Below are 27062 nucleotides of genomic sequence, written 5' to 3'. Positions count from 1 at the left end.
CTATGCAAGTGTCATCACTTTAAGTTCTGTTTTCTAAACCGTAAGCAGATGTTGAATCTGCCTGACACTGGCTTAAAAACATTCGTGAGGTTCTTGCTGGGAAGCAAAGCCGCATCACTTGCTTGGAGTGGCCTCCCAGTTACACCTGAATCCCCCTCCACGGAGAACAAAGCGGAGGACACGGGAAAATAGCTGCAAATGTGTAATATACGTCATTTTAGACCCAGCTTTACTTCTCTGTCTGCTGTTATCGAGCACCGCTCCCAAAATATCCCAATTTCAGATAAGAAAAAATGAAGTCTGGCTCATACAAATATATCAAATCACAAGGCAGTGATTTAAAGAAAGTCAAAACTCAACTCTGACTCTAGATAGTGGGATGAGAATGAGCTGTGGGATTCATCGAACCGCCGAAAATAAAAAAAGGAGTTTTCACTATTTTGTATTTTTAAGGTAGCCATTTGTAAATGTACTTTTGCCAGTGAATTATCAACTACATACCTACCCACCCTTTTCAGAAACGCACTTGAAAAACCACAGTTATTCTGTTACCTTTCCCATAAGAAAAAAACAAAAACAAAAAACAAAACAAAAAAAAAAACCCCAAACTACCACTAGAAGACAACCACACAAAACAGGCACTCGGGATTCTGCACGGCACAGTCACCACACTTACTGATTTTTGCCTCCTCTCTTGAGAAAGGAAAGCAGCAAAGCTGGCCCATGGCACTGGTGCTGTCTTTCCTTCCCGGTGCTCTTCTCCCTGGGCCCCCCAAATAGAAACTGCAGTTTGGACCGCGGTCTGCGAGCACGCCCTGCCTATTCCACTCCGAGGAACGGCACGCGTGGCACGGAGAGCCAATGCACAGCCGGCAGAGAGAAAGCAGAAGGCAAGTCGCTGCGGCGGTGAGCAGGCAGGCTCCACCTCCCGGTCCCCAGCCAGAGGCGGCTGCTCCGGGACCGGGACCGGGACCCGCGTTCGGTGAACCAAGGGGCCATATGCTCCCCTCACACAACTGAGAGCTCCCAGCTGCCCAGCCTTAGATGAGAGCCGCCAGCACTGTCTGCGTAACCGTGTGTGTCTTTAAGAAAGATAATCAAGGACAAACCACGCCGAGTCGTCCTCTCTCCTGCAGACAGAGTAATTACACAGAGAAATGCAAAGACAAAAAAACAAACAAACAAACAAAAAACAACAACAAAAAAAAAACCCAACCCAATCCCTTCACTTTCTGTCTGCTATTTAAGGAGGAAGAGCTTTCTTTTATCCCCAGGAGATTTTTGTTTCTTTGTTTTATGAATAAGGAACCTGACGTTGCACAACACTGAAAACCCAACTTGAATGAAGTACCACTAACTACCCCACAAACTGCACAAACTGGAGAAATGATGGGGAAAATGGGGGTAAAAGAAGATGCCAATGGTTGCCTGCAATTGACAGTGTTACCTTTTAAACATCTGCCTTCTGAAATACAGCTTTGTTTTTCTATTAAGGCAGGAAATCAACATTATGAGTTTTGAAATCAGAGCATCAAATATTCAATAGCCCAGAAAATTCCCCAAAACTAGAAGCATCACTGAGAAAAAGATCATGAGGTGCGTAAGCATATTCGGGGACAGCACGACTAGTTTTGAACTTCATGACATGAGATAACCGATTTCAAGTAACAACTCCAGATCTGTTCCCTCGAGTAGGGAACAGCCTTACTGTATGACACTACAGGAATAAAAGGCTGTTCTTAGTGCCAGAAATACCATGCAAATCCCTGCTTTCCTGCTCTACTTCCTGGCAAGGCACATACACCCATTTACCAGGAGGTGAAAAGAGAGGGCTGGGGATGATCATGAAAACCTCCCATGTCTCTGAATGCAGGATATCTGCTTTCACACTCCCCTAAACAAAAAGAGTAGGCAGCTTGGAAAAATAAAAACTGTCAATTTTTTATGTGAACTACTACTTCGCGCATTAAAGAAAGATCTGTAGTGAACACTCTTCATTGAAAAAAACGAGTGAGTCCTGGCATTCCCTAATCACCAACGTGGCTGTAGCCATAAAACCTTTAGAAGTAGAAAGCCAGAGCTTTGAATCCCAGGTCTGTCGGGTATGAACAGTGATGAAATTCTGACCTGTTGTCAGAGTTTTGGATATCTTCCTCTGTGAGATCTGCAAATCAGGTAAGTTTATTATAAAGTTTTCATTTGTAGTTAAGTGTGTGGGAGGAAGGGAAGAAGCAGAGAACAGATAGGGTACTATATCTATTTGCACCTCAGTCTTTCTAGCACCAGCCTGCAGTCTCTCCACCGCCTCTTCCAATTTCCTGCCCTGCTGGCTGCCATCTTAAGTCACTGCTTACATATGTGGACTCCAGCCAAAAAGCCCCCTCACTCAAATGCAGCATTCAGGGGAGAATACTCTGTGATGAACCCCACACTGACTGTATTAATCCATTCCTATTGGTACTACTTCTAACAACATGCAATTAAGAATAAAATAGGGGCGCCTGGGTGGGTCAGTTGGTTAAGGGTCCGACTTCAGCTCAGGTCATGATCTCTCACTCCGTGGGTTCGAGCCCCGCATCGGGCTCTGTGCTGACAGCTCAGAGCCCGGAGCCTGCTTCAGATTCTGTGTCTCCCTCTCCCTCTGCCCTTCCTCTGCCCACTGCTCGCTCTCTCTCTCTCTCTCTCTCTCAAAAAAAAAAAAACATAATTAAAACATTAAAAACAAATTTAAAAAAATAAAATATATAAAGTGTGTCCTTACCTAAGTAACAGTATTTACCTCAGAATATTCTGCAATCTCAGGGGGAAATATATATATTAGAGATTTTTTTCATAAGTATTAAGAGTGAATCAACCATAATAAAAGCCTAGAAAACAACTGAAAAATCCAAGACAGGAATTTTTAAAATTGGTTTTAATTGTGTAAATAATTAGCACATTTAAACTCACAGAGCAGATGGAGTCTGGTTTCCTGTCACTAAGGTGTCTCTCCATTCTGGAAAGCTCTAGTTTCATACCATAGGCTAAGGCTACTTTTAGCCCAGGATTTCCAGGAATGGTCTTCATATTGCATTCTTTCCTGTTTTTTTTTTTTATAATAAATATGATTCGTTAATTATACAATTAAATCTAATTTCACTACTATAGATTTCCAAAGAATTTCCATATACTCAAATTTTCAACTCGAAATCATGGACACATTCATGTGTTCAGATGTTTGTTTGTTCACTTGCTTGAAACACAACCATACATATGTTAGGAATACTGGTGAAAAAGCTGACTTTCTTCCCCACCATCATATGCCCCTCCTCAAATATGAATAGCTACCATACAGAAGGACCCAGTGTGTAGCCATCGTCTACCCAATTGTTTGGGAATACAACAGTATGTAACTGACTTGAATTGTAGAAGATATAAGCCCCTCCTCGCCCTTCCCTATATCACAAAAACAACCAAGTAGTAGGCTGAACAAGAACAAACACTAAGATATCCTGGACACTCGCTATATGCCAGGCCCTTGCTAAGTGTTTTACATTTACCCATTCATTTCATCCCTTCCACAGTCTTGTGAAGTAGGGAGTATTACTATCCCCTTTTTACAGATGGAAAAGCTGAGCTCAGAAAAATAACTAGGCCAAAATCTCTTAGAGAATATGGGACCATAATGGGATCTGAACTCAACGTGTCTGGCTACACAGACCCTGAGCAGCTCTCCCCAGAACTCTGTATCATTAAGCGCAATTTGTGTGTGGTTATCAGGTATATACCTTATGAGGCAGCTCACTACAATTTCAGAAAAATGTGCACCAAAATAGCTATTTAGCCAAGCTCAATGGTAGTATGTTCAAAAGTCTTGGTTTCTCATGTCTTGTCAGGAAATCCCTCTATTAATGGGGCAAGAGTAATATAATCTTCTTCTAAGGCAGATCGCTTATTGGAGCTGGAGCCTTGTTCTGCTGCCTGTCACACTGTGAAGAGATGATCTATCCAGAGCGCAGAGATACCAGAATGGCCCCTGAGCGCACTCACCTTCCAGGAAAAATAGCAACTTATACCAGTCACGAGTAATCCCTGAGAATATTAATGGCGTTCTATTAGAGGGCTAACAGACTCCTTTCAGTAATACAGAGAGATCTACAAAAAGAAAGTAGCCTCAAGGAGAAAAAAATATCTGATATGGTGTCATGTTCCTAACTTTAAAGCTATAACCTTTGCTCACAGGCCTGGCTTGAACAAATCATGGTTAGGACAGTTCTCTGCCTGCTATAGTTGTTTGGATTCTTGTTCTAACCGCTAAACCAGTAGGGAGGAAACGAAACAGTATGAGGAGTGGCAGCCGCCTCTTCTCCACGTGCCGTGAAATATAAGCTCTGACAATATTGTCTCTAATGTGAAAAGATAATTCTTAACTGTGACCAGCTCTATTCCCTGTATCACTGGTTGGCATTATTTTCCATTGGAAAACATGTATATTGGATTTCTGTGCAACCTCACTATATAAAAGTTGGACTCGAACAAATCTCACTATAAGATTCTGAATCTATAAAACTTTACAGATCCCACCTCTTTTGAAACCTCCAATTCATTAGTTAAAGGAAAGCTGAGTTTGACAACTTACAGAAACACATGAGAAAGAAAAGAAAAAAGCATATATTCCTTTATTGCAAAGAGAAAAGAGAAAGAGGGCATTAAGTTGTGAAGTGTAAAGGTTGGGGGTGGGGGGGAATGCTTCATCCCTCCAAACTCTGGAACCAAGCATTAGGAGACATTCCTTTAGGCACAAAGAAACACTTCAGGAAGATTTCATTACACAGCAGGTGGCACACTTATGGGAACTGTTAATGCCAAGAAATGTCACAGTTTCAGCAAAAATGTACGTAAGTTCAAGAAATGCTTGACGATTCATGAAAACACAACTCATAAAAATTGGGATCTTTTGGAACATATTCCAGTTTTTTATGTTGATACCGGGGTGCCAAAAGATAAAAACTATTAATCTGGGCCTTACAAAGGTTGGATGGACATATTCAATATTGTATTCTGTTTTTCTATGTTCCTGGAAAACCAAATTCCAATTCTCAAGAATCAATCCACAAAGCATATGTCACCCAGACCCAACAGATATTCCTCTACTCTTTAGCCACTGCGACATCCTTGCAGCCATTTTGTGACCAAAGGGCAAGGTTCCGAAGCTACATGATTAAATACTGATCTTTGAAAGTGGTTCTGACGAATGTCTGTCTACATGGAAGAGAGGCTGAAAAAGTTATAACTGAAAAACTTTAAGGATTACTTGTTAATCGCACTGGTAAAGTCCTGTCTTTAATTAGCAGACAAAAGAATCTTGATCTAACTGTGAAATTTGGGAGCCAAGAATATATTTTTACCATTACTCCCATGTTAGTCCTATTTTCAACAAAGACTTTTTCTTTCTCTTTCCAGTGTTTTAGTTGTTTTTCTCTAAAACTGAAAGTTATAGGTAGTTGAATTTGCAATTGCCATATGCTATAGAATTTCAGTATGTAATTGAAGAGAAAACATGCTTTTTTAAAACACAAGCAGAAAAACATAATGTACCATATACAGCGTATGTGCACTTAGGAAAGGGGAGGAGGCAAGCAGATAACTAGAGTTAGAGAAGAAGTCCTTCTCCTTTACCAATCCGGAAGAATCATGGTCAAATCTCGGCTGCTGCGGGCCGATTTAGTCCTGATTTTCAAATGCCTCCTCCATGCTTATTATGCTGTACTTTTCTATGTGTGTGGCCTAACTTTATTTATTTTTTTTTTTCAACGTTTATTTATTTTTGGGACAGAGAGAGACAGAGCATGAACGGGGGAGGGGCAGAGAAAGAGGGAGAAACAGAATCGGAAACAGGCTCCAGGCTCTGAGCCATCAGCCCAGAGCCTGACGCGGGGCTCGAACTCACGGGCCGCGAGATCGTGACCTGGCTGAAGTCGGACGCTTAACCGACTGCGCCACCCAGGCGCCCCTAGCCTAACTTTAAACAATGTATGTAGTTGAGGCCCTTCCCTTAATTGGCAAGAAATAAATTGGGTTGGAGTGCCTGGATGGCTCAGTCAGTTAAGCATCCGACTTCCACTCAGGTCATGATCTCACGGTTCGTGGGTTCGAGCCCCACGTGGGGCTCTGTGCTGACAGCTCAGAGCCTGGAGCCTGCTTTTGGATTCTGTGTCTCCCTCTCTCTCTGCCCCTCCCCTGCTCATGTGCTCAATTCAATCAATTTGATTCCAGCCACTATTTATTAAACACTTAGTATGGCTAATATGATAATCACATGGGCTCTTGAGGTGAAGTTAACTTTTGAAACAAGGGGTACAAGCAAAATAAGTGAGAGAGAAGGCCCCGGCCAGGCCAAATAGAGTAGGAGGCAGAAATCTGTACACATGAGCCAGAGGGAGCAGGGGGGCATTCGCATTGTGTAAATCCCATTGGACAGTTTTATTAAGGAAATGCGGTAAGAACGAAGGCCGGTAACAGGTCATCTATTCTGGTTAGCTGCTGTCCAGTCCCGCTTTTACAGTCTGTCCTTCTTTTCAGGCATTAACAACAAACTCACAAAAACTGACAGGAGTTACTTAACTCAAGGACAAGTTCAATGATTGGATGTCAAAACTTGTTTTTTAAACAAAAAGAAAAAAAAAAGGAAAAGCAAAGAATACATTTAATCTGCTGGCCAGAATTTGTATTATCTGCTTTCTTATTCAACTGCTTTTAATCCTTTAATGCCCTGAGGCTTTCGGAGAGAAAGCAACACCCTTCACAGCAAGAAAAAGTGTATTTTAAAAAGGCCAAGAGGACCCAAATGAATAGATTTTATTTGCAATTTAACAATGTAAACAAAAATTTGGTTTTAGTTTCTAATTTACTAGGTTTTTTTTCACAGGTGCTACTTATCCTTTCTATGGAATATCCTCAGTCTGTATTTAGCTCTGAAGGTGCTCCCCCGGTTGACCTTGAGCAGTTACATTCCCTGCTATATAAAGGATTTGAAGACTTCAAATAAAAGGTGCTTTCATAACTCAATGCATTGTTATTAAAGTTTTTTTTTTCTGTAATAGCAGTGAAATCGATACAGAAGAATGAAAGTAAATCCACAAAATAATAAAAAGAAAATCCACTTCTACTAGATGAAAGGTAGTTAAATCAAGATTGGTTTTGGCAGGTCTCGGGATCTGTCATGATCTACCGTGGCCCAGGGTAACATTCATCTGATACACTATGTCAGTATTCACTCTGTTTTTAGACACTTCTAACAGCATTTGATAACTATTGTTTAAGTACCCATAAAATTGGGGCCCCTGGCTGGCTAAGTTGAAAGAGCAAGCAACTCTCAACCCTGGGGTCTTGAGTTGGAGCCCCATGTTGGATGCTTAAATAAATAAATTAACAAACTTAAAAAAAAAAAGTTTAAGTACCCATAAAACTAAAATATTGATGATGTGGACAACAAAAGCAAAAGAAATGTAGATAATATTAAATGTCCTCACACCTTGCAGCCTACTGACAAGTACTTGAAACAGGCAGAGCAACAGTCCTCAAGGAACTCACAACTGCCTTAATATTAATGCTTTGCTACAGGCAAAAAGCAACCTTAGCTTGACTTTAGCCAGGCCTCCAGGATCCTGTAAGTCTTCTTTAACATCCTTTTGGAAACTTCCTTTATCTCTGCCCCTCACAACTAAAAAGTATATAATCAATAGCGCCTTACAATCCCAGTGCAGATCTTTCTGCCCATGGATCCTGTCCCTGTGCTTTAATAAAACCCCTTTTGGGGGACTCCTGGATGGCTCAGTCTTGGTTAAGCGTCTGACTCCTGATTTTGGCTCAGGTCATTATCTCACGGTTTGTGAGATGCAATCTCGCATCTGGCTCTGTGCTGACAGGATGCAGCCTGCTTGGGATTCTCTCATTCCCTCTCTCTTTCTCTGTCCCTCCCCTGTTTGCATGTGCATACACACCCGTGTTCTCTCTCTCTCTCTCTCAAAAATAAATAAAAACTTAAAAAAAAAAAAAACACCTTTTGCACCAAAAATGTCTCAAGAATTCTTTCTTGACCGTTCAATCCTGAACCCCAACATTTTCCATTAATACATCTCTTATTTCATATCCAATATGTACTGAATGCATTCAGCTGCAAGTAACAAAAACCTCTTGATTCAAATGGTTAAAAAGTAAAGAAACTCATTATCTCCTAGAATCAGAGATGGAGTTGCCTTAGGGTTGGTAATTCAGTAATTTAACAAGATCATGAAGAGTCACTTTTCCAGTCTTCCATACACAGTACACATGCTTGTAGTCATCTAGTGTCCCCATGGTTAAGGTGGCTGCTAAGTCCTGACATCACATGTATAACCAACAATTCCCGATAAAAAATGACGTTCTCTTCCCTTAGAATCTCTAGGTCTCAGCAAACAAACAAACAGACAAGCAAAACTATTCTCTGAGGTCTCAAGTAGACTTCCCCTCACAGATCAGAATTGGGTCACAGGCCACTTCCTAAACTAATCACTGGCAAGAAGAATGGACCCAGTCATCAGCAGGACTAAAGCCAGTCCCCTGCGTTCTGAAGTTCACCACCATCCAGGGAAAGTGGGGCTCTGCCAACAGGGAAGAAGGGGAAGAAAATGGACCCATAACAGGCAAAGCACTAGTGTCTGCTATTGGTCAATTATAATTAGTAAAGTTACTAAAAAAATTTTTTAATCTGTATTTATTTTTGAGAGAGAGAGAGACAGAGTGTGAGTGGGGAGGAACAGAAAGAGAGGGAGACACAGAATCTGAAGCAGACTCCAGGCTCCAAGCTGTCAGTACAGAGCCTGATGTGGGGCTCGATCTCAGGAGCCCTGAGATCATGACCTGAGCCAAAGAGGGATGCTTACCCCAGGCACCCCAATAATTACTAAAGTTATTGAAAGGGTTGATAAATAATTTTGCCTAGCAAAAACAGGGAAAAGCCCTAAAAAGTAAATCATTGAAAAAGAGTGTCGGGGCGCCTGGGTGGCTCAGTCGGTTAAGCGGCCGACTTCAGCTCAGGTCACGATCTCGCGGTCCGTGAGTTCGAGCCCCGCGTCGGGCTCTGTGCTGACAGCTCAGAGCCTGGAGCCTGTTTCAGATTCTGTGTCTCCCTCTCTCTGACCCTCCCCCATTCATGCTCTTTCTCTGTCTCAAAAATAAATAAATGTTAAAAAAAAAAAATTAAAAAAAAAAAAAGAAAAAGAAAAAGAGTGTCATGCTAGTAAAATATATACCCCCCCCAAAAAAAAAACACAAAACAAACAAAAAAACAAAAATGGAGCCTGGGTGGCTCAGTCGGTTAAGCACCCGACTTTGGCTCAGGTCATGATCTCACAGTTCGTGAGTTTGAGCCCCGTGTCGGGCTCTGTGCTGACAGCTCAGAGGCTGGAGCCTGCTTCAGATTCTGTGTCTCCCTCTCTCTCTCTCTCTCTCTCTGCCCCTCCCCTGCTCACGTGCTCTCTCTTCTTCAAAAATAAATAAATAAAAAGATCATATATGGATGAATATATGCCACACTTACATACTGAATTCTTGCTGAATGCATAGTTGGAGAACAAGTATCAAAAATATTAACTGTCTTTCTCCTAAACCTTATTATGCAAAGATTGACTTCTTAAATAAAAGCTTTTGCTTTGATCAGAGCTGTCAGCAATGAAAATATTTTTGGCAGCTACGAATCCCTGGTATGAAATACAAAAGTTATGATTATCAAATTCAGTTTCCTTTACTCATAATCAGAAGCAAGACAAAATATTCACTTGAATATACTCATCAGTAGAAGATCAAATAGAACCACAATGAATGAATTGACAAAGTGTTGTTCTCTCAGCCACTGTTACGTGTTCTAGGAATTCATATAAAATATTTTCAAGTCATATAAAATAGTAAAGGATCTTTATGGGTTAATGAAAAAAAAACAGAATTTAATCTTCATAAAGAGAAATGAGTATACTCAGTTTCTTCAACCCTCATGAACCCTGTTTTTACCAGAACAAGTTTCTCTGTAAAAGAAGCAAACTTGAGGGGCGCCTGGGTGGCTCAGTCAGTTAAGTGTCTGACTTTGGCTCAGTCATGATCTCACGGTTCATGAGTTTGAGCCCTGAATCAGGTTCTGCACTGGTGATGCAGAGCCTGCTTAGGATTCTCCCTCTCTCCCTCCCTCTCTCTGCCCCTTCCCCACTTGCGCTCTCTCTCTCTCTCTCTCTCTCTCTCCCTCTAAAAATAAGTAAATAGACTTTAAAACATGTTTTTTAAAAATTAAAAAAAAGAGAAGCAAATTTGCATAGTGAAGGGGCATCTTTATGCCATTGCTGTCCAGACCCTATAGACCAAGAAGAAACAATAAACAGATCGGTCATATTTGTTTAACCAATTTCTACCACCTTTTATTTTAGCCCTTGGTTTTAGATCTCCTTCCTTCCTCTACAATAGTTACCTCAGGTAACTAGCTACAAAACTAGTCTGAAGTCCCAGGTTTCCCAGGTAACCCCCAGCTACTTCATTCATACCCACAGCTTTAACTGCCAACTTAATGCCACTGAATCCCAAATCGATCTCTTGGATAGATCGTCCTCCATGTCCCAGACCTCCCTCTGGGATGTGTCCCTTGACGGGCCACAGGTGTTTTAATATGTCTAAAATCAAACTCATCTTCTTGTCACCAAAATCTGTTTGTCTTTTATCCCCTACATTGGCGTAGGGCACTGCCATCAACCCAGCTGTCAAACCCCAAATCTGAGAGCCATCCTAGACCCATCTCCTACGATGATCTGCTGTAAACCTGAAAAGAGTGATTCTCCCGCCTGCCTAGATCTGCAATGAACCCCTCCTTCTCTGTCTCTGCTGCAAATGCTCACTGCAGACAATCGTTAGGACCTCCCTAGGCTACCACCCTAGTCTCCTAATCATCTTGCTGATTGAGTCTCCTGTTCTGTCATATCGAGCTTTTATACTACTGGTAGACTGGACTTTCTAAAGCACAAATCTGAGCATGTTATTCTGAACTCCAAATTTTTGAAGGCTCCCATCCCCTACAAAATAAGATCTGAATTAAGATAAGATCTGAAGGGTAGGGAATTCACATGCAGAATGCATTACTAACCCTCCTCGGGAAGTTACTCAGCTTGGAAAACACCCTCCCTTTCACTTGTCCTTCCCACAGGCTCTCGCTGCAGCTCAGACCTGCCCTCTTCTGTGCAGCCTTCCCCGACAATCCCAGGCTGAATTACAAGTACACTCGGTGGGTTCCCATTAACTTCAGGCAGTCGTTATCACTTTAAATTGTAATTGTTTGCATGACTTGGCTCAGAGCAGAGGCTGTGTTGGCCCACCTTTGATCTTTAATACACAACATAATTCTTGGCACTTAGTAGGTTCCATAACTATCTGTTCAACAAATTGCACAAGTAAAATACAACAAAATGTGTTTATATGCACAGCTAGCAGCTCTTCAAATGCCCCGAGGGAGGTAAGCCGGCTAGCTCAGGCCAAACAGCTGAGTCCCAATATCACTGTAACAGTAGTGTGGCAGCCACAGGCCATTTCCTCACTAGGGTCATGGTCCCTCTTCCGATTCCTATTTTAAGAGTGAATCTAAAACAGAAGAAGAATATGGTAGAACTGGATTTTCAGGCAGAGCTGGACAATGAGAATATTATGGTCTTTCAATTAACCAAATACAATGACATCAAAATGTAGCTCTGGCAAAAAGTAAAGTACAACAGCTTAACACAAAACAAAGAATTTGTGAATTGTAACGATGGAAGAAACTTCATGAGGTCCCTCAGGCCTCCGGGTTATATGACCCACAAATGGTACTCTCTCTTCCCCCTTAGAAGATGGTCAGTAAAGACATTTAACAAATCCCTTAACACCTTTGTCCTAGTGTTTAACAATCAATCTTTTAGAGTCCACGGTTGTTCGTAATTCCTAAAATAGTATATTCCCAGTAAAGGTTAAAAAGAAAATGACTTCTGGGGTGCCTGTGTGGCTCAGTTGGTGAAGCATCCAACTGCAACTCGGGTCACGATCTCACTCGCAGTTTGTGGGTTCGAGCCCCACATCGGGCTCTGTGCTGACGGCTCAGAGCCTGGAGCCTCCTTCGGACTGTGTGTCTCCCTTGCTCTCTGCCCCTCCTCCACTCCTGCTCTGTCTCTCTCCCCAAAATAAACATCCTGCTCTCTCTCCCAAAAATAAACATTCAAGAAAAATTAAAAAAGAAAAAAGAAAGAAAATGACTTTTTTCCCTTATACTAACTCTTCCTTCTCTGTCCTGGGTTTAAGAATTGTACACACACTTTGTGATAAACACAGCAATAATGATGGGCACAAGTGAGTGAGCACTGAGTACGCGTCAGGCATGATGCTAAGTGCCTTTCACGCATTATCTCATTCAGTCCTCACAACATCCTCATGAGGCAACCATCATTATTAACCCCATGTTATGGATGGGTTTAGGGTCAGTAAGTAATGCGTGCAAGGTTGCCTCCCTGGGAAGTAGCAGTGGCCATTACAACAAGGTCTGCCTGCCTCTCAGAACTCCTGGGTCAGCTACTGCATAGCACATACACGGCCTCTCCACTATTCTGCATCCTCTGGAATTCCTTAGTGCTTTGCTGAAAGGGGCATGAACTTCATGAGTTTTACATATTTGTCTCCTGTGATTGCATCACATTATCAAATTGCTTTTTTTTTTTTTTTAACAACGTGACATTAAAGAAGATAGACCGACAACTTTGTTGTGTGTTTCCCAGAGCCAGGAAAAAACAGTGAAGTTTTTATCCTCGCATTGTACTTATATATATATATATAAATTATATATAAGTATATATGCAATATAAAATATTACACAAATACATAAGTTAAAACACCTGATATATATCTATGCATTTTTATTTTTTAAATGCACCGATGTTAATCACAGGACAATTTAAGGAAAGCATTAAGAATAATGCCAATCTATAATAACCTGAAATGGATGTTCTGATGTTAGAACAGTAAGAACACTGTTACCGTAAGTATTCTAATATGACTAGTATGGCTATTAATATCAATAACTAACATTTTTACAACATTATATGGCAGGCACTATGCTAAGCACCTTTAGAGCGTTAATTAATGTGATGAAAAAGAGTATTCAGAGGCAATTAGGCAATGCGATGGGCTAGTTAGCCACAACTTTCGGCAACTGGAAAGGTCTCCTAACACTAGTTTACTACACATCAATATCTTTGATCACAGACTCTGCACCCCAATATCATTCATGTAGCTTTTTTCTTTTTATTTGAAATTCAATATCTACTTTCATATTTGCTAAAATACACTTAAAATCAAAGGCTCTACAAATAAATCATAAAACAACATAAGTTACTCTTGTATCATTCTAGCATTAATGTTTAATTTGTCAGATCGTTACATTTACCACAGAGCACTGCTCCTTTAATACGCAGGGTTCCTACGGCATCTGATATAAATCATAAGGTTTGAAACCAGGCCAGCAGATGGTTTCATTTTCAAAATAGCCTGAGCCACAGCTGCCACTTTGTGTTAGCATCCAGATTAATAGCTGATAAATCAGTTAAAATACAGTGAGCCATCACAAAGATTCATTTTTTTTTTTCAGTTACTTAATCCCTGTCTTCCTCTAACTCAAGCAAATGTAAGGAAATAAGCCGAGCGTTCTAATGATCGGTTGCTTTTCATTTTTACTAAGGGCATATAACCATAAAATTTCAAATGCTTTCTTTTTAGAAGACATGTTTCATCAAAGCAATATTTAAGAAGAGGACAATTAGATTACAAAAAGGAATAACATGGGCATTTGAGAAATTTTACTATGTTAAAGGTTCTGCTTTTTCAAGAGCATTCTGCTTTCTAGGCAGAATGACTCAGTTCCAGTTAAATCTGGACAGTCTTGGCTTTCTTTTTTTATCCCAGCCTAGTACACTTACAAGGGAACATTTAAATGATAAATTACACGGTCACTCATTTCTGTGTCAGAAATTAAATGATTACATACTCTGTACTCAGCTCTTATTAATTTACTTGATAATTTTCAACGGAGAAAATTTCCAACTGCTAAGTTTTCAAGTGGAAAAAATGCACAGTCTCCTCAGATGATAAACTGTCTTTTCACTTCTCCCTCTCCTAACATACTCGAAATACATTCATCTTAATTGGTCTAAGTAGAGATGAAATTTTCTAAATCATCTTCCCTGTCAGCCTGTGCAAAAGAAAACAAGACAAACTTTTTGGGCCTGCCCACAGCAAAATGGACATTCTATATTTTACAGTATCAGCATCACATAAGAATGATTTTTAAATGAGGCATTCATATAGACATGGTACTGGCACTCTGGGATATTTTCGTTCTTGATACATTTTTATCACAGAATGCTTAAATGGAAATTAAAAAGCAATGGAGGAAAAAATTCGATAGCTAGGTAGCCACCCAAATTAATTTGTTGGAAGAAAAGGTTGGAAATATTGATCAAAGTTAAGGTTGGAGAGTTGTCTGAGGCTTAAGTTTTTTCATGGTTTTCTTGGACCATGAACTGAAGCAGCAATTCTTAAACGTATTGGCTTCAGGACCACTTTACACTCTTAAAAATTACTGACAATCTCCCCATCTTCCTTCCCACTCAAAGAGCTTTTGCTCATGTGGGTGATTATTTACCAATATTTACTGCATTTGAAATTAAAACAGAATTTTTTGAAAATTTTTTACTTCAAAATATCTTTTTTAAAATTTTTGTTAAATGTTTATTTATTATTGAGAGACAGAGAGAGACAGAGCATGAGCAGGGGAGGGGCAGAGAGAGGAGGAGACACAGAATCCCAAGCAGGCTCCAGGCTCTGAGTTGTCAGCACAGAGCCCAAAGCGGGGCTCAAACTCACAAACCATGAGATCATGACCTGAGCCAAAGTCAGACGCTTAACCAACTGAGCCACCCAGGTGCCCCTCAAAATATCTTAAATATTATCATTAGGAGTCTTTTTATGAAAAACAACTGTATTCTTAATTAAAAGTTTTTATAGTGAGAAGAACAGCATTCATTTACATTTCTGCAATTTTCCTTAATGTCTGGCATAATCAAAGACAGCTTTATCCTCAGGTCTGATCCTGCATTCAGTCTGTTGCAACATATGGTTTCATTTGGAGCCTAAGAAAAATCCAGCCTCACATACATACAAATTTTCAAAAGGGAGGAGAATAATAGCTTTTTCAGATAATCATGAATATTCCTCTTTGATACTATACCAAAACTCAACAAGTTGCAGTTTCTTGAAGTTTAGTTGCAATGTGGAATCTTAAAACTTCTGAACTCCTCTTACTCTTTATAGTCAAATCTTCTGTTATCTTGAATTTTCAATGGATCCTTTATCTATGCATATGTCTTTGTAACAAATATTGGTCATTTAAGAAATATTGATTGAGTTATGCAGATCTTCCATATTTTGACCCACTTCATTATACAACATCAAAAAACAAAACCCACATTGGACAATCATTAATATCACCCCATGGATTGCAAAAGGCCACTAGTAAACTTCTGATGGTGATGGAAATGTTCAGTATCTTGATGGTGATAATGGTTTCACAGTTGTATCTGGTACGTTAAAAACTCATCAAATTGTACACTTTAAATTATGTGCAGTCTGGGAGTGCCTAGGTAGCTCAGTCAGCTGAACGTCTGACTTTGGATCAGGTCAAGATCTTGTGGCTTGTAAGTTTGAATCCCACATTGAGCTCTGTGCTGACAGCTCAGAGCCTGGAGCCTGCTTCCCATTCTGGGTCTCTCTCTCTCTCTCTCTCTCTCTCTCTCTCTCTCTTTCTCTCTCTCCCTCTCTCTCAAAGGTAAACATTACAAAAAAAATTTTTTTAATTATGTGCAGTTATGTATATAAGTTATACCTCAGTAAAATAAAAATAGTGTGACAGAGGGGGAAAAACTGGGAAAACAGAGTTCATTATTCTACTCTGTGCTATTTAGTTTTGTTGATGACATTTTCCATAATAGAAAATGGGAAAAAGTCTTTAAGTTTTAGGAAGCTGTTAAACTCATGGTAATAAAGTTTTCCAAAATTCTTATTTTTGCCTGAGAGCTTGAATTTTATCATAGTAGTAAATCATGTCAGATACCCCTGATGTGACAAGTTTATTTTAAAGAAAATGCCTGCCAAATGCCCAGATGTGAAAATGATAGTTTGTGAGTCATGTTTCAACAAAAATGACGTTTCAGAAAAGGAAGTCACTACTTTAGCTCGTAGTTTAAATAATGATACAAGTGCCCTTCCTGAGTCAACCTCCTGCTTCAATATGCTGCTGAGGTACTTTATCAACCTCCTGCTTCAATATGCTGCTGAGGTACTTTATGAACACTTCTCACTTATGTTAATAGAATATGAAAAAAGACACACATATAGAGATAAATTAAATACAATTAATTACTTTTACTACTCAGCAAAAGCATTCTTACGTGAAATTGGCTTTTTTAGCTTTTTATTTATTTTTGAGAGACAGCACAAGTGACAAGAGGGGCCAATGGAGAGACAGAGAATCCCAAGCAGGCTCCATGTCCTGTCAGCACAGAGCCTGACGTGGGGCTCCATCCCACAAACCCTGAGATCGTGACCTGAGCCAAAACCAAGAGTTAAACGCTCAACCAACTGAGCCACCCAGGTACTCTGAAATTGGCTTTTTTTTTTTTTTTAATGTTTTTAAGGGCGTGTGGATGGCATTGGATAGAATAAATTCATTGATTCACATCACTTGGAATTCTCACTGTGTTTCAGCCCATAAAGTCGGAGTCTGGTATCTTGCTGGTCTGACCTGTTGGGCACTGCATATAGGCTGAGTTGACTATAACTGAGTCAGCTCTAACTTACCTATGACCCCTTTCATCTTCTACAACTGTAACTGTGCACACCTGTATGCTTCTATTTGAGCCCACGGATGGCCCAATCCTAACCCTCTCATCGCCTCTGTGCTATAGTCTGAAACTAACTTAAAGTCTTAACTTCAGGATCCAATCTTGTGTTATTACAGGAAGTATTAAATTTCACCCTCTTTTTATCCCATGTCTATCTGCTCAGTCTTTTTATTACACATCCTCTGTCTCAGTATGTATGACTGTGCGTATCTCCTTTCCCACCTCTTTCACCTACTTCTACACCCAAACCTAGCAAGCTCCTTGCCACACCTTCCTTAGCTAACTAGATTACAGGTTCAATCGTTAGTCTTTGCAGTGTGTCTATCACTAATATTGCCTCTTCACTGCTTCCCAACCCATCGCTTCCCTCCCCTGTAAATCATAACTGCTGCTCCTAGAAGGTGTCCTTTTGCTACTCTCCATCTGTCTATTCAGTCTTATCCTATTCTTTTGACCTCTGCCACTCCTTACTCCCACACTCTCTGAGAAGATAAAATCATAAGCTTCTTCCACTGTGTCCTAACATAGCCCACTATTGTCATGGGCAAAACCCTATTCATCTATTCCTCATTCCTCCCCATTTCTCATTGCCCAGTGACTATCACACTTAAGGACTATCTTATCGTTCTCCATATCTCATTATACCAAAGAGAGGCATATACACATTGTATTTTTTTTTAATGTTTTATTTTTGAGAGACAGAGAAAGACTGAGCATGAGCGGGGGAGGGGCAGAGAGAGAAAGAGAGGGAGACACAGAATCCGAAACAGGCTCCAGGCTGTCAGCACAGAGCCTGATGCAGGGCTGGAACCCACGAGCCGTGAGATCATGCCCTGAGCCGAAGTTGGACACTCAACCAACTGAGCCACCCAGGAGCCCCAAGGCATATATGCATTGTATATGCTCAATAACATTCATTAAGTTAATGATGACTAATTATTATGAAACCAAAAAACAGTCAGGATCCCAGAAAATTATGGTTTCCACATCTACTTGTGAAAGTTATAAAGAAATACACTGGCCTACCAAAAAAACAACAACAACAACAACAACATCTAGACCTTTCAAATTCCCCATTGCCTCCTATAAGGTATGTCTGAGAGCTGAAAGTAAACTTGTCTTTGCAATCATTAAATTGCTCATCAATCTTACAAAGGGTGTCATTTAGTCAATTACCTCCCCTCAGGAAATATAAATGGAATATAGCTGCCTGAGAAAAATTAATTCACCCAACTGTTAAGTAGCTCACTGAGAACAGCTTCCACCATGCTAGGATACCTGAGCCCTATTTCATTCCTGGTTTCACCACAAAAAATTTTTTTTTACCTTTTTTTAAAAAAAGTCTTATTTTGAGAGAGAGAAAGCATAAGCACATGCAAGAGGGGAAGGGGCGGAGAGAGAGGAAGAGAGAGAATCCCAAGCAGGCTCCATGCTGTCAGCACAGAGCCTATGTGGGGCTTGAACCTATGAACCAAGAGATCACGATCTGAGCCGAAATCAAGAGTTTGATGCTTTACCGACTGAGTCACCCAGGCGCTCCTTTTTTTTTTTCCTTTTTGGATTTGAATTTTAGCTGATTATTGCAGTTAGGTTTGTAAGGAGTTGCAGCCCAATATTAAGTAGGCATAATATTACCCGAAGTTTTGATGATGAGAGAACTAAGAGATATAACCTTTTTTTGTATCTGAAAATATGAATGATGTCTCCATATTCTACCAAACTCCCCTAACACTCACATCGAGGTATATGATGGCTAAAGACAGAGGAAAATGCTCAGCATTGAAATGTAAAGCAGGCACAGGAAACAGCAATAGCCGGCAGGGGAATCCAAATTCAGAGGGCTTCAGGAGCCAAGCACATAGTGAGAACAAGTTCAGCAAACTTATGGTAACAACAACAGAATAAGGGGGATAATAAAAAGCAGCTACTTCTAAGGTCAGTGTGCCTACTACCCTATCTAGAAAATCGCTACCATGCAAGAATGGAGAACCAGTATCACATTTTCTGATTTTTCAGAAGGCAGCAGAAACCCAAATTTTTTACATAAATCACCCCAATACTGGCAAATTACTAAAATTAGAAAACAAACAAACAAACCCTGTGCCAGTGAAGTACAAAATGGAAGATGCTAATTTGTGATCTTGGAACATACAGTTGGGGTATAAAAAATATTATAAAAATATATTCCTAAAGCTAAATCCCTACTTCACACTCACTTTTAGCAACTGGATTTCTGCATTAATCCTCTGTGTCCGAGTACTTGTATAAATGATCATACCAGGTAGATTAAAAGCTCAGATGCAAAAGCAATAACAAAAAAACTGGAAGACATAAATGAATACGTATCAAATCTTTGATTTGGAGATGACTCTATAATAATGGAAGAAATCACAGGAGAATGTTCCATCTATAATTTAACAAAAATTAAAAACATTTAATGTGAAAATTGCCTTGTGACCAAAATTAAATGTAAAATAAAACCTGGTAAATATTTGGACCAATATGGCAAAGGGCTAATTGTCTTTACTATAAAAACAAAACCCAAAACAAAACAAAACAACACATCTCACAAATCGATAAGAGACACGAAAAGAATAGATTCCAACTCCTTATGGACAAGCACGGTTTGCTGTTGCCAGTTCATCTGCCAAACCACACATGTACAACACAATGAGCTCTCAAAAACCTAAAAAGCATCAGAAGAAAGGAAGTGCCATAAAAGATCCAACAAATAGAAGAATTCACACCCACGGAACTAGAGATTTAAAAAACATGGGAAGTCTTGCTTGGAGAAATGTCTACTTGGCTCTTCTACCCATTTTTAAATCCGATTATTTGTTTTTTTGTTCAAAATGGCCAACAGACACATGAAAAGATGCTAAACATCACTAATCATCAGGGAAATGCAAGTCAAAACCACAATACAATGTCATCTGACACTTGTTAGAATGGCTATCAACAAAAAGACAAGAACCAATAGGTGCCAGCAAAGATATGGCGAAAACAGAACCCTTATACGCTTTTGGTGGGAAAGTAAATTGGCTCAAAGACTATAAGAAAGAGTATGCAGAGTCCCCCAAAAAATTAAAAATAGAAACACCATATGATCCAGTAGATCTGGATATAAACCTAAAGCAATGAAAATAGGATTTCAACCAGATATGAACTTCCATGTTTATCACAGTGTTATTCACAATATCCAAAATATGGATAAAAAGATGTCATATGTACACACAATGGAATATTATTCAGCCATGAGAAAGGAGGATATCCTCCCACTTGCAACAACATGGATGGACCTTGAGCACATTATGCTAAGCAAGGTAAGTCAAAGAAAGACAAGTACTGTATGATATCATTTATAAGTGGAATCTAGGAAATTAAATCTGTAAAAAAAATAATAAAATCATGATTACCAGAAAACTGGGGGTTGGGGGAGTTAGAGTAATGGTGTTTTAAAGTGTACAAACTTATAACAAGTAGCAAATAAGTCATAAAGATCTAATATACAATATACTTAATATAAACATAAATATTGTACAGTTATATAATGTGATAAATATCACTACATTGGCAATTAAAGCATAATACATAAATATATCAAAGTAAAAACTTGTACTCCTTAAGTTTATACAATGTTACACATTAAATTCACTCAATAAAAAAGAAAAACTAAAATACTTTTAAATATATAAAAAGAACATTAATAATTAATTATATTGAAATCCTCAAAGAGCTGAATGAAGCAATAGCATCCACAAAGCAAAGAACAGAAGAGGAAAATATGAAAAAGAATCAACTGGAAATCTTAGAAATGAAGCATATAGTCATTGATATTTTTTAAATAATAATTATAAGATACCCTAAGTGGCAAAATTGAGACAGCTGAAAAGAAAATCCATGACTTGGAATCTAGTACTCTCCAAGAATGCCTTATTACCAAATTAAGACATAGGAAATATGCCAATCTGAAGAATTCCCTCCCTAGAGAAATTCACTTATGTACCTAGATACAAAGTTTTATAAAAAATTCCGAGTCTTTGAACCCAACTTCTTACCCTAGAAATTCTGAATGCAAAATATGTTAAGAATGTAAATCTGTCCCATTCTATAAATGCATACAATAAAATATTGGTTCAAGGTACAGGAAACAGGCTTTAAATTTGAGTCAGGATCAAATCAAAAAGAAGTCAGTTAAATCTGATCAAGAAATGAAACTCACAAAGAAAGTATCCTGAATCCTCCTAAATACTCTCTATTACAAAACTCAGATAAGATTAAGATTGAGAAAATCAATAACTAGCCATAGCAAATAAAGGAATTCTAGTGTGTATTAATTATAACACAATAATTATTATACTAGATGCAGATATTAATTTAAAATCTTTTTTTTAGGTTATTTATTTATTTTTAGAGAGAGAGAGTGTGTATGAGCAGGGGAGGGGCAGAGAAAGACACAGAGAGAGAGAGAATCCCAAGCAGGCTCCACACTGTCAGCGCAGAGCCCAAAGCAGGGCTCGAACTCCAACTGTGAGATCATGACCTGAGTCGAAACCAAGAGTCAGACGCTTAACAGACTGAGCCACCCAGGAGCCTCATCGAGGCAGGTATAACTTTAAAGTTCATTTTGGCATCACAAAATGTGACGGAAAAGGTAGAGTATTTGTAACAGGCAAAATCCATTTTTTAAAATAAATGTTAAATGATCAGTATGGGGATACAAGATTGGTGGAGCTTAAAAGAAGCTAAATTGCTTTGAGTTAGAAAAAGATGAGAGATAAAGAAGCCTGAGGGGAAAATCTAGAGATATTGCCTGGAATAAGGGGAGTTTTGAAGACTAAGCTGAAAAGAGCAATAAAATAAAAAATTCAATGGTTGATGTATTGTGATTTGGGATGAGCTGAACACAGCTGTCTAATGGCAATGTCAGTGATACATGCCAATCCCACAGTATCTTCAGGAAATTCTACAGATTGCTCAGGGGGTTTTGTTTGCGTTTTAAATGGGAGTGGGAGAGGCAATGAAGCACTGAGCTCTCCTTCAAGGTTGGCCTAAAGTAATCACAGAGAAGATATGGCAAGCTAGCCAAAATCTGTGTTCCACAAGAAAATTGTACATTTGCCATTTGCAATGAACTTAAAAGGAAATGTTTAGCCCTCATCAAAACTTCATGGAAGATAGCACTCCAGCAAAACTCCTGAAAACACAAAAGTCTTCCTTAAAAATCGACTTGAAATGTTTCAGAACAAAATTCAAACGACATATTGAATATCTTCTGTTTAAGATAGCTAAGATCTTTGGAAGATAAGATGACGACCGCTCTGAAGATACCTAGTGAGAATTTGGAAATAAAATTGTGTCTCTGAAACATTTCCTTAATGCATTAAAAAGACTTCAGTATTAAGATTCTTTCAGGATGTATACTTCCATGGGTTTTCTTCAAGCTGATGTGGAGAGAAATTATCTTGGTTGAAGACCTTGAAATATTTAGATATGGGTATTTATCTTCTTTGAATATTTTCATGTTACTTCAAAAGTATACAAATCAGGTTGTCTTGAAGTTCACCATTTTATAAGAATGATGCCTGGATTTGAAATAGCACATGTGAATCATGTGAACAAATTCCTTTGAATACATTCACACTGCAGAACAGCCCTGCTCTGGCTTTAAAAAAAAAAAAAAAAATCTTCATTTGGTTTATACACTTTTCACTTGGAAACGTAATTGTGTATGAGTCTGTCTTAATCACATGCCATCTCCCTGATAAGATCAGAGAAGTATTCATGTGTGAATCTGTTTCCCCACAAAACATGTTTCCTTTGGGGAAGAAATTGAAGAACACGTTTTCAATCTTTGCAGGCCACCTAGACTTTATCTTCTCAGAATGAAACGTTCTGACCTGGAATATTCTATTCCTAATTAAAAGCAGCAAACATGAAAATGTCTTGTGTGGAATGGTGCGTTCATACAGGTCCTCACTGGAGAAAATGTTTTCTTCATATTCATGAAATAAAATTAAACTGGAATGAATTTCGAATCAACATTTCAAGACTTCATTATATTTAAAGCGCAAAAATATATAAAAACCAAAGGTACTAAAATCTTGACCGATAAACATGAACCATGCGTATGTTTTACAAAATTTCCAATGTATTATCGCCAAAACATAATATTTACAAAAATACATCGCTGAAAAGAACATATACAACTAGACCTAAGTATCTGCCAAAAAGAAACAATATTAACAAAATCAAAATTAAAGATAATAAGTAATTTTTAAATGGCACTCACCAATCACAATTGAAGACTCACAGTGATAATAACCATTAATTTGTTTTTTCTTTAGCATGGAGCAAAGATCTATGCGATGTACCATTTCTTCTCCAAATCTGTGACTGATAAATTTTTCATAGAATTCGGGGTCTATTTTTTTCACTCCCTTGAAATGACAAAACAAAATCACATCACTCAATCATTCCACTGAGGCAGGGCAGCTACTTCATATTTATATCCCTTTCTTGGAACCTGATATCACACTTCGGTACACAATACAGCCTACTGGCATTTGAAAATGGATACCACAAAATGGTTTTAAAGTTGTTTTTAAAGTCTCCCTGTCTAGGATGAGTTGTATTTAAAAAAAAAAAAAAATCATTGAAGAATGTTGGGTTTAAAATTGGCAGTGTTCAGAACTTCACACGCTTCAAGCTTCTGAAATAATAAAGTATATCAAGTTGAAATTTGAGGTATAAAAAAAAGTAATTGTCTTCAACAACAGAGAAATGGATGAATTTTTAAAAGTGATACAAATTTTAACATTTTATAGTGTATAAAATGTTTTAATAACATGAATACAATTTTTTTTTATTTTTTAAACGTTTATTTTTGAGAGACACAGAGACAGAGTGAGAGTGGGGGAGGGGCAGAGAGAGAGGGAAACAGAATCTGAAGCAGACTCCAGGCTCTGGGCTGTCTGCACAGAGCCCGACATAGGGTTTGAACCCATGAACTGTGAGATCATGACCTGAGCTAAAGTCAGACACTTAAACGACTGAGCCACCCAGGCACACCAGATGAATGCAATTTTTAAACTCCTTATGTAAGAATCATTAAAAAAAAAATTTTTTTAACGTTTTATTTATTTTTGGGACAGAGAGAGACAGAGCATGAATCGGGGAGGGTCAGAGAGCGCGGGAGACACAGAATCTGAAACAGGCTCCAGGCTCTGAGCCACCAGCACAGAGCCTGACGTGGGGCTCAAACTCATGGACCGCGAGATTGTGACCTGAGCCGAAGTCGGCCACTTAACCGACTGAGCCACCCAGGCGCCCCTGTAAGAATCATTTTAAAACAGGGGCACCGGAGTGGCTCAGTTAAATCCAACTCAATTTCAGCTCAGATCATGATCTCACAATTGTGAGATCGAGCCCTGTGTCAGGCTGTGCGCTCAGCATGGAGCCTACTTGGGATTCTCTCTCTTCCTCTCTCTCTCTCTCTCTCTGCCTGCCCCCCAAAATAAATACATATTTTTTTAAAAGAACCATTTGTTGTTGTTTTTTTTTTTTTTTTAATTTTTTTTTTTTTTTTTCCCAACGTTTATTTATTTTTGGGACAGAGAGAGACAGAGCATGAACGGGGGAGGGGCAGAGAGAGAGGGAGACACAGAATCGGAAACAGGCTCCAGGCTCTGAGCCATCAGCCCAGAGCCTGACGCGGGGCTCGAACTCACGGACCGTGAGATCGTGACCTGGCTGAAGTCGGACGCCCAACCGACTGCGCCACCCAGGCGCCCCTAGAAGAACCATTTGAAGACAAAGGTTATTTGAATTGGAAGAGGAAGTCATCGGATCTTCCAAGTTGTTCTCTACCTGCCTCTCATTATCCTCAGTGCCTTTCATATCAAGAAGAAGGCTGGCTGGTGAACTCACAGTGGAAGCCCTTGCTACCTGTGTAGTTTCCCCAAACAAGGGAAGGAATCTCTTCCTCTCCCCTTCCTATGCAATGGTCCTGCAGCCAGCCTCACAGTCCCAAAACACAGTCCACAAGATTAAGGTACAATACTTTCCAGGTCAAGTTTACTGGCTATGTGTGAATTTTTCCTTTTAATTTATAACTTGAAAAAATTTTACCCTGGCAATACTTGTCATCTGTTTAAACATTAGAAAATACGAAAAATTGGAAAGAGAAGAAAAATAATTCATGTCCTTTCCAACACATTAACAGTGGGGGTATACCCTTCAAGTCTTTTTCTATGCATATATATATATATATATATATATATATATATGTATATATATAATATTCAGATTATATTTATATAAATCTTATTAAAGTACAGTTAGAATACATATTTTCCCTTTTTATTCACAAAAAAATTATGACAAACATTTCAAAAAGATATAAAAACAAAAAATTAAAATGAAATCACCCCACACTGAAACTACTACAATTTTGTTATGTATTTTATTTCTCCTGTGCAAAACAAAGTATTTTTTTTTTCTTTTTTATAGGAACGTGGTTGAGCCATGAGTACTATTTGGCAATCAGCTTTTTTTCCCAGTTAGTATGTCAATAAGTAATATACAGATGTGCAAGATATTTTTAATATTTTTGTTGCCACAGTACTCCACTATATGGGGGCATCATTAATTTATCCATCCAACTATTTATTGTTAGACATTTAAACTGCCCTTAATTTTTAATATTATATTTAACATGTTTTTGTTGATCTATGTTCTTGTTCTGTATCCAAGCTGAGCTGCTGCCCTTTCCTAACTGCTCCACTCACAGACTTTCCTACCTCCGTTAATAGTAAATGTTCTAGCTGACCAGGCGGAAAGCCCTGGGGTCACCCTGAATTTGCCTCTTTCTTTCAGTGTTGCCTCCAATCCAATCTTGTTGGCTCTCCCTTCAACACATGACTAATTCTCACTACTACCTTGCTACCTTGGTCCTGTCTTTCACCCAGATTATCCTGATAGCCTCCTGTTTTCTCACCCTTGCCTCCTCTACAGCCAGAGTGATCCTATCAAAACATACATCACATCAGGTCACTCCTCTGCTGAAAATTCTCCAGAGGTCCCCACTTTTCTCAAAAGTAGAGCCAGCTTCCCCAGAACAGCTCACAAGTTCCTGCTCTGCCCTCTCAGTAATTTCTAGGCCGTGTCTCCTGCTCATCCCCCTTCCTGCTTCCTCTCCTGGCAATGTTCTTCCTCCAGATATCCTCATGGCCAGTCTCCCATCCTGCCATCCTGGGAGACTGCCTGCCTTCCAATTTTTTCTTTCTTTCTTTGTGTCTTTGTTTCTTCCTTTGTTTGTTTGTTTCTTTCTTTCTTTCTATCTTATCTTTCTTTTTATCTGAAAGAGAGAGTGCACATGCACAGAGACAGGAAGAAAGAGAGGCGGGGCAGGTGGGGGTGGGCAGCGGAATCTTAAGTAGGCTCACACTCAGCACAGAGCCTGATCCAGGGTTCAATCTTACAACCCTGAGATCATGACCTGAGCCAAAATCAAGAGTCCCATGCTTAACCAGGCGCCCCTCAAATTTTATTTTCTTAACAGAATTTTACCTGACCACACTCTTTAATTTGCACTCCCAAATCCTTTCTACGCTTCTCTCTTCATAAATATGTACGTTCTTCCACAGCACCTACCACCTCCTACCATACTGTGTAATTTACTTTACTGTGTTCATTTTTCACGGTCTGTCATTATCTATCTCTCCCCATTAGAATGCATGTTCCCCAAAGACAAAGACTTTTGTCTGACTTTCATTCACTGAAATGTCCCCAGTGCCTAGCACAATGCTTGTCACAGAACAGTGCTTAATAAATAATTGTCACAAATGTCATATGACTTCACTCATATGTGGAATTTAAGAGACAAAACAGATGAACATAAGGGAAGAGAAGCAAAAATAATATAAAAACAAGGAGGGGGACAAAACATAAGAGACTCTTAAATACAGAGAACAAACTGAGGGGTGCTTGAGGGGTTGTGGGGGGGGGATGGGCTAAATGGGTAGGGGCATTAAGGAGGACACTTGTCGCGATGAGCACTGGCTGTTATATGTAGGGGATGAATCACTGGAT

At 39.2% G+C, this 27062-nt stretch overlaps 1 protein-coding gene across 8 annotated transcripts in view; it reads right to left on the bottom strand.

Annotated features, from left to right (window-relative positions):
• AKAP7 (A-kinase anchoring protein 7) overlaps positions 1-27062 on the bottom strand; it is a 153286-nt gene that overhangs the window by 41274 nt on the left and 84950 nt on the right. For 5 of the 8 annotated variants that reach the window (XM_045499623.1, XM_045499620.1, XM_045499624.1 and 2 more), the window contains exon 7: positions 23263-23410. In XM_045499623.1, the coding sequence (XP_045355579.1) occupies positions 23263-23410 (148 nt within the window). Of the gene's footprint in view, positions 1-676; positions 1141-23262; positions 23411-27062 lie in introns of those variants that run through there. The other 3 variants (XM_045499626.1, XM_045499628.1, XM_045499627.1) reach the window with 3 other exon arrangements.

This window comes from Leopardus geoffroyi, chromosome B2, assembly GCF_018350155.1.
Source record: "Leopardus geoffroyi isolate Oge1 chromosome B2, O.geoffroyi_Oge1_pat1.0, whole genome shotgun sequence".
In the NCBI taxonomy this organism is placed as follows: Eukaryota; Metazoa; Chordata; class Mammalia; order Carnivora; family Felidae; genus Leopardus; species Leopardus geoffroyi.
The sequence above is the reverse complement of the archived record's forward strand: the minus strand, read 5'-3'. Positions and strand labels throughout refer to the sequence as shown.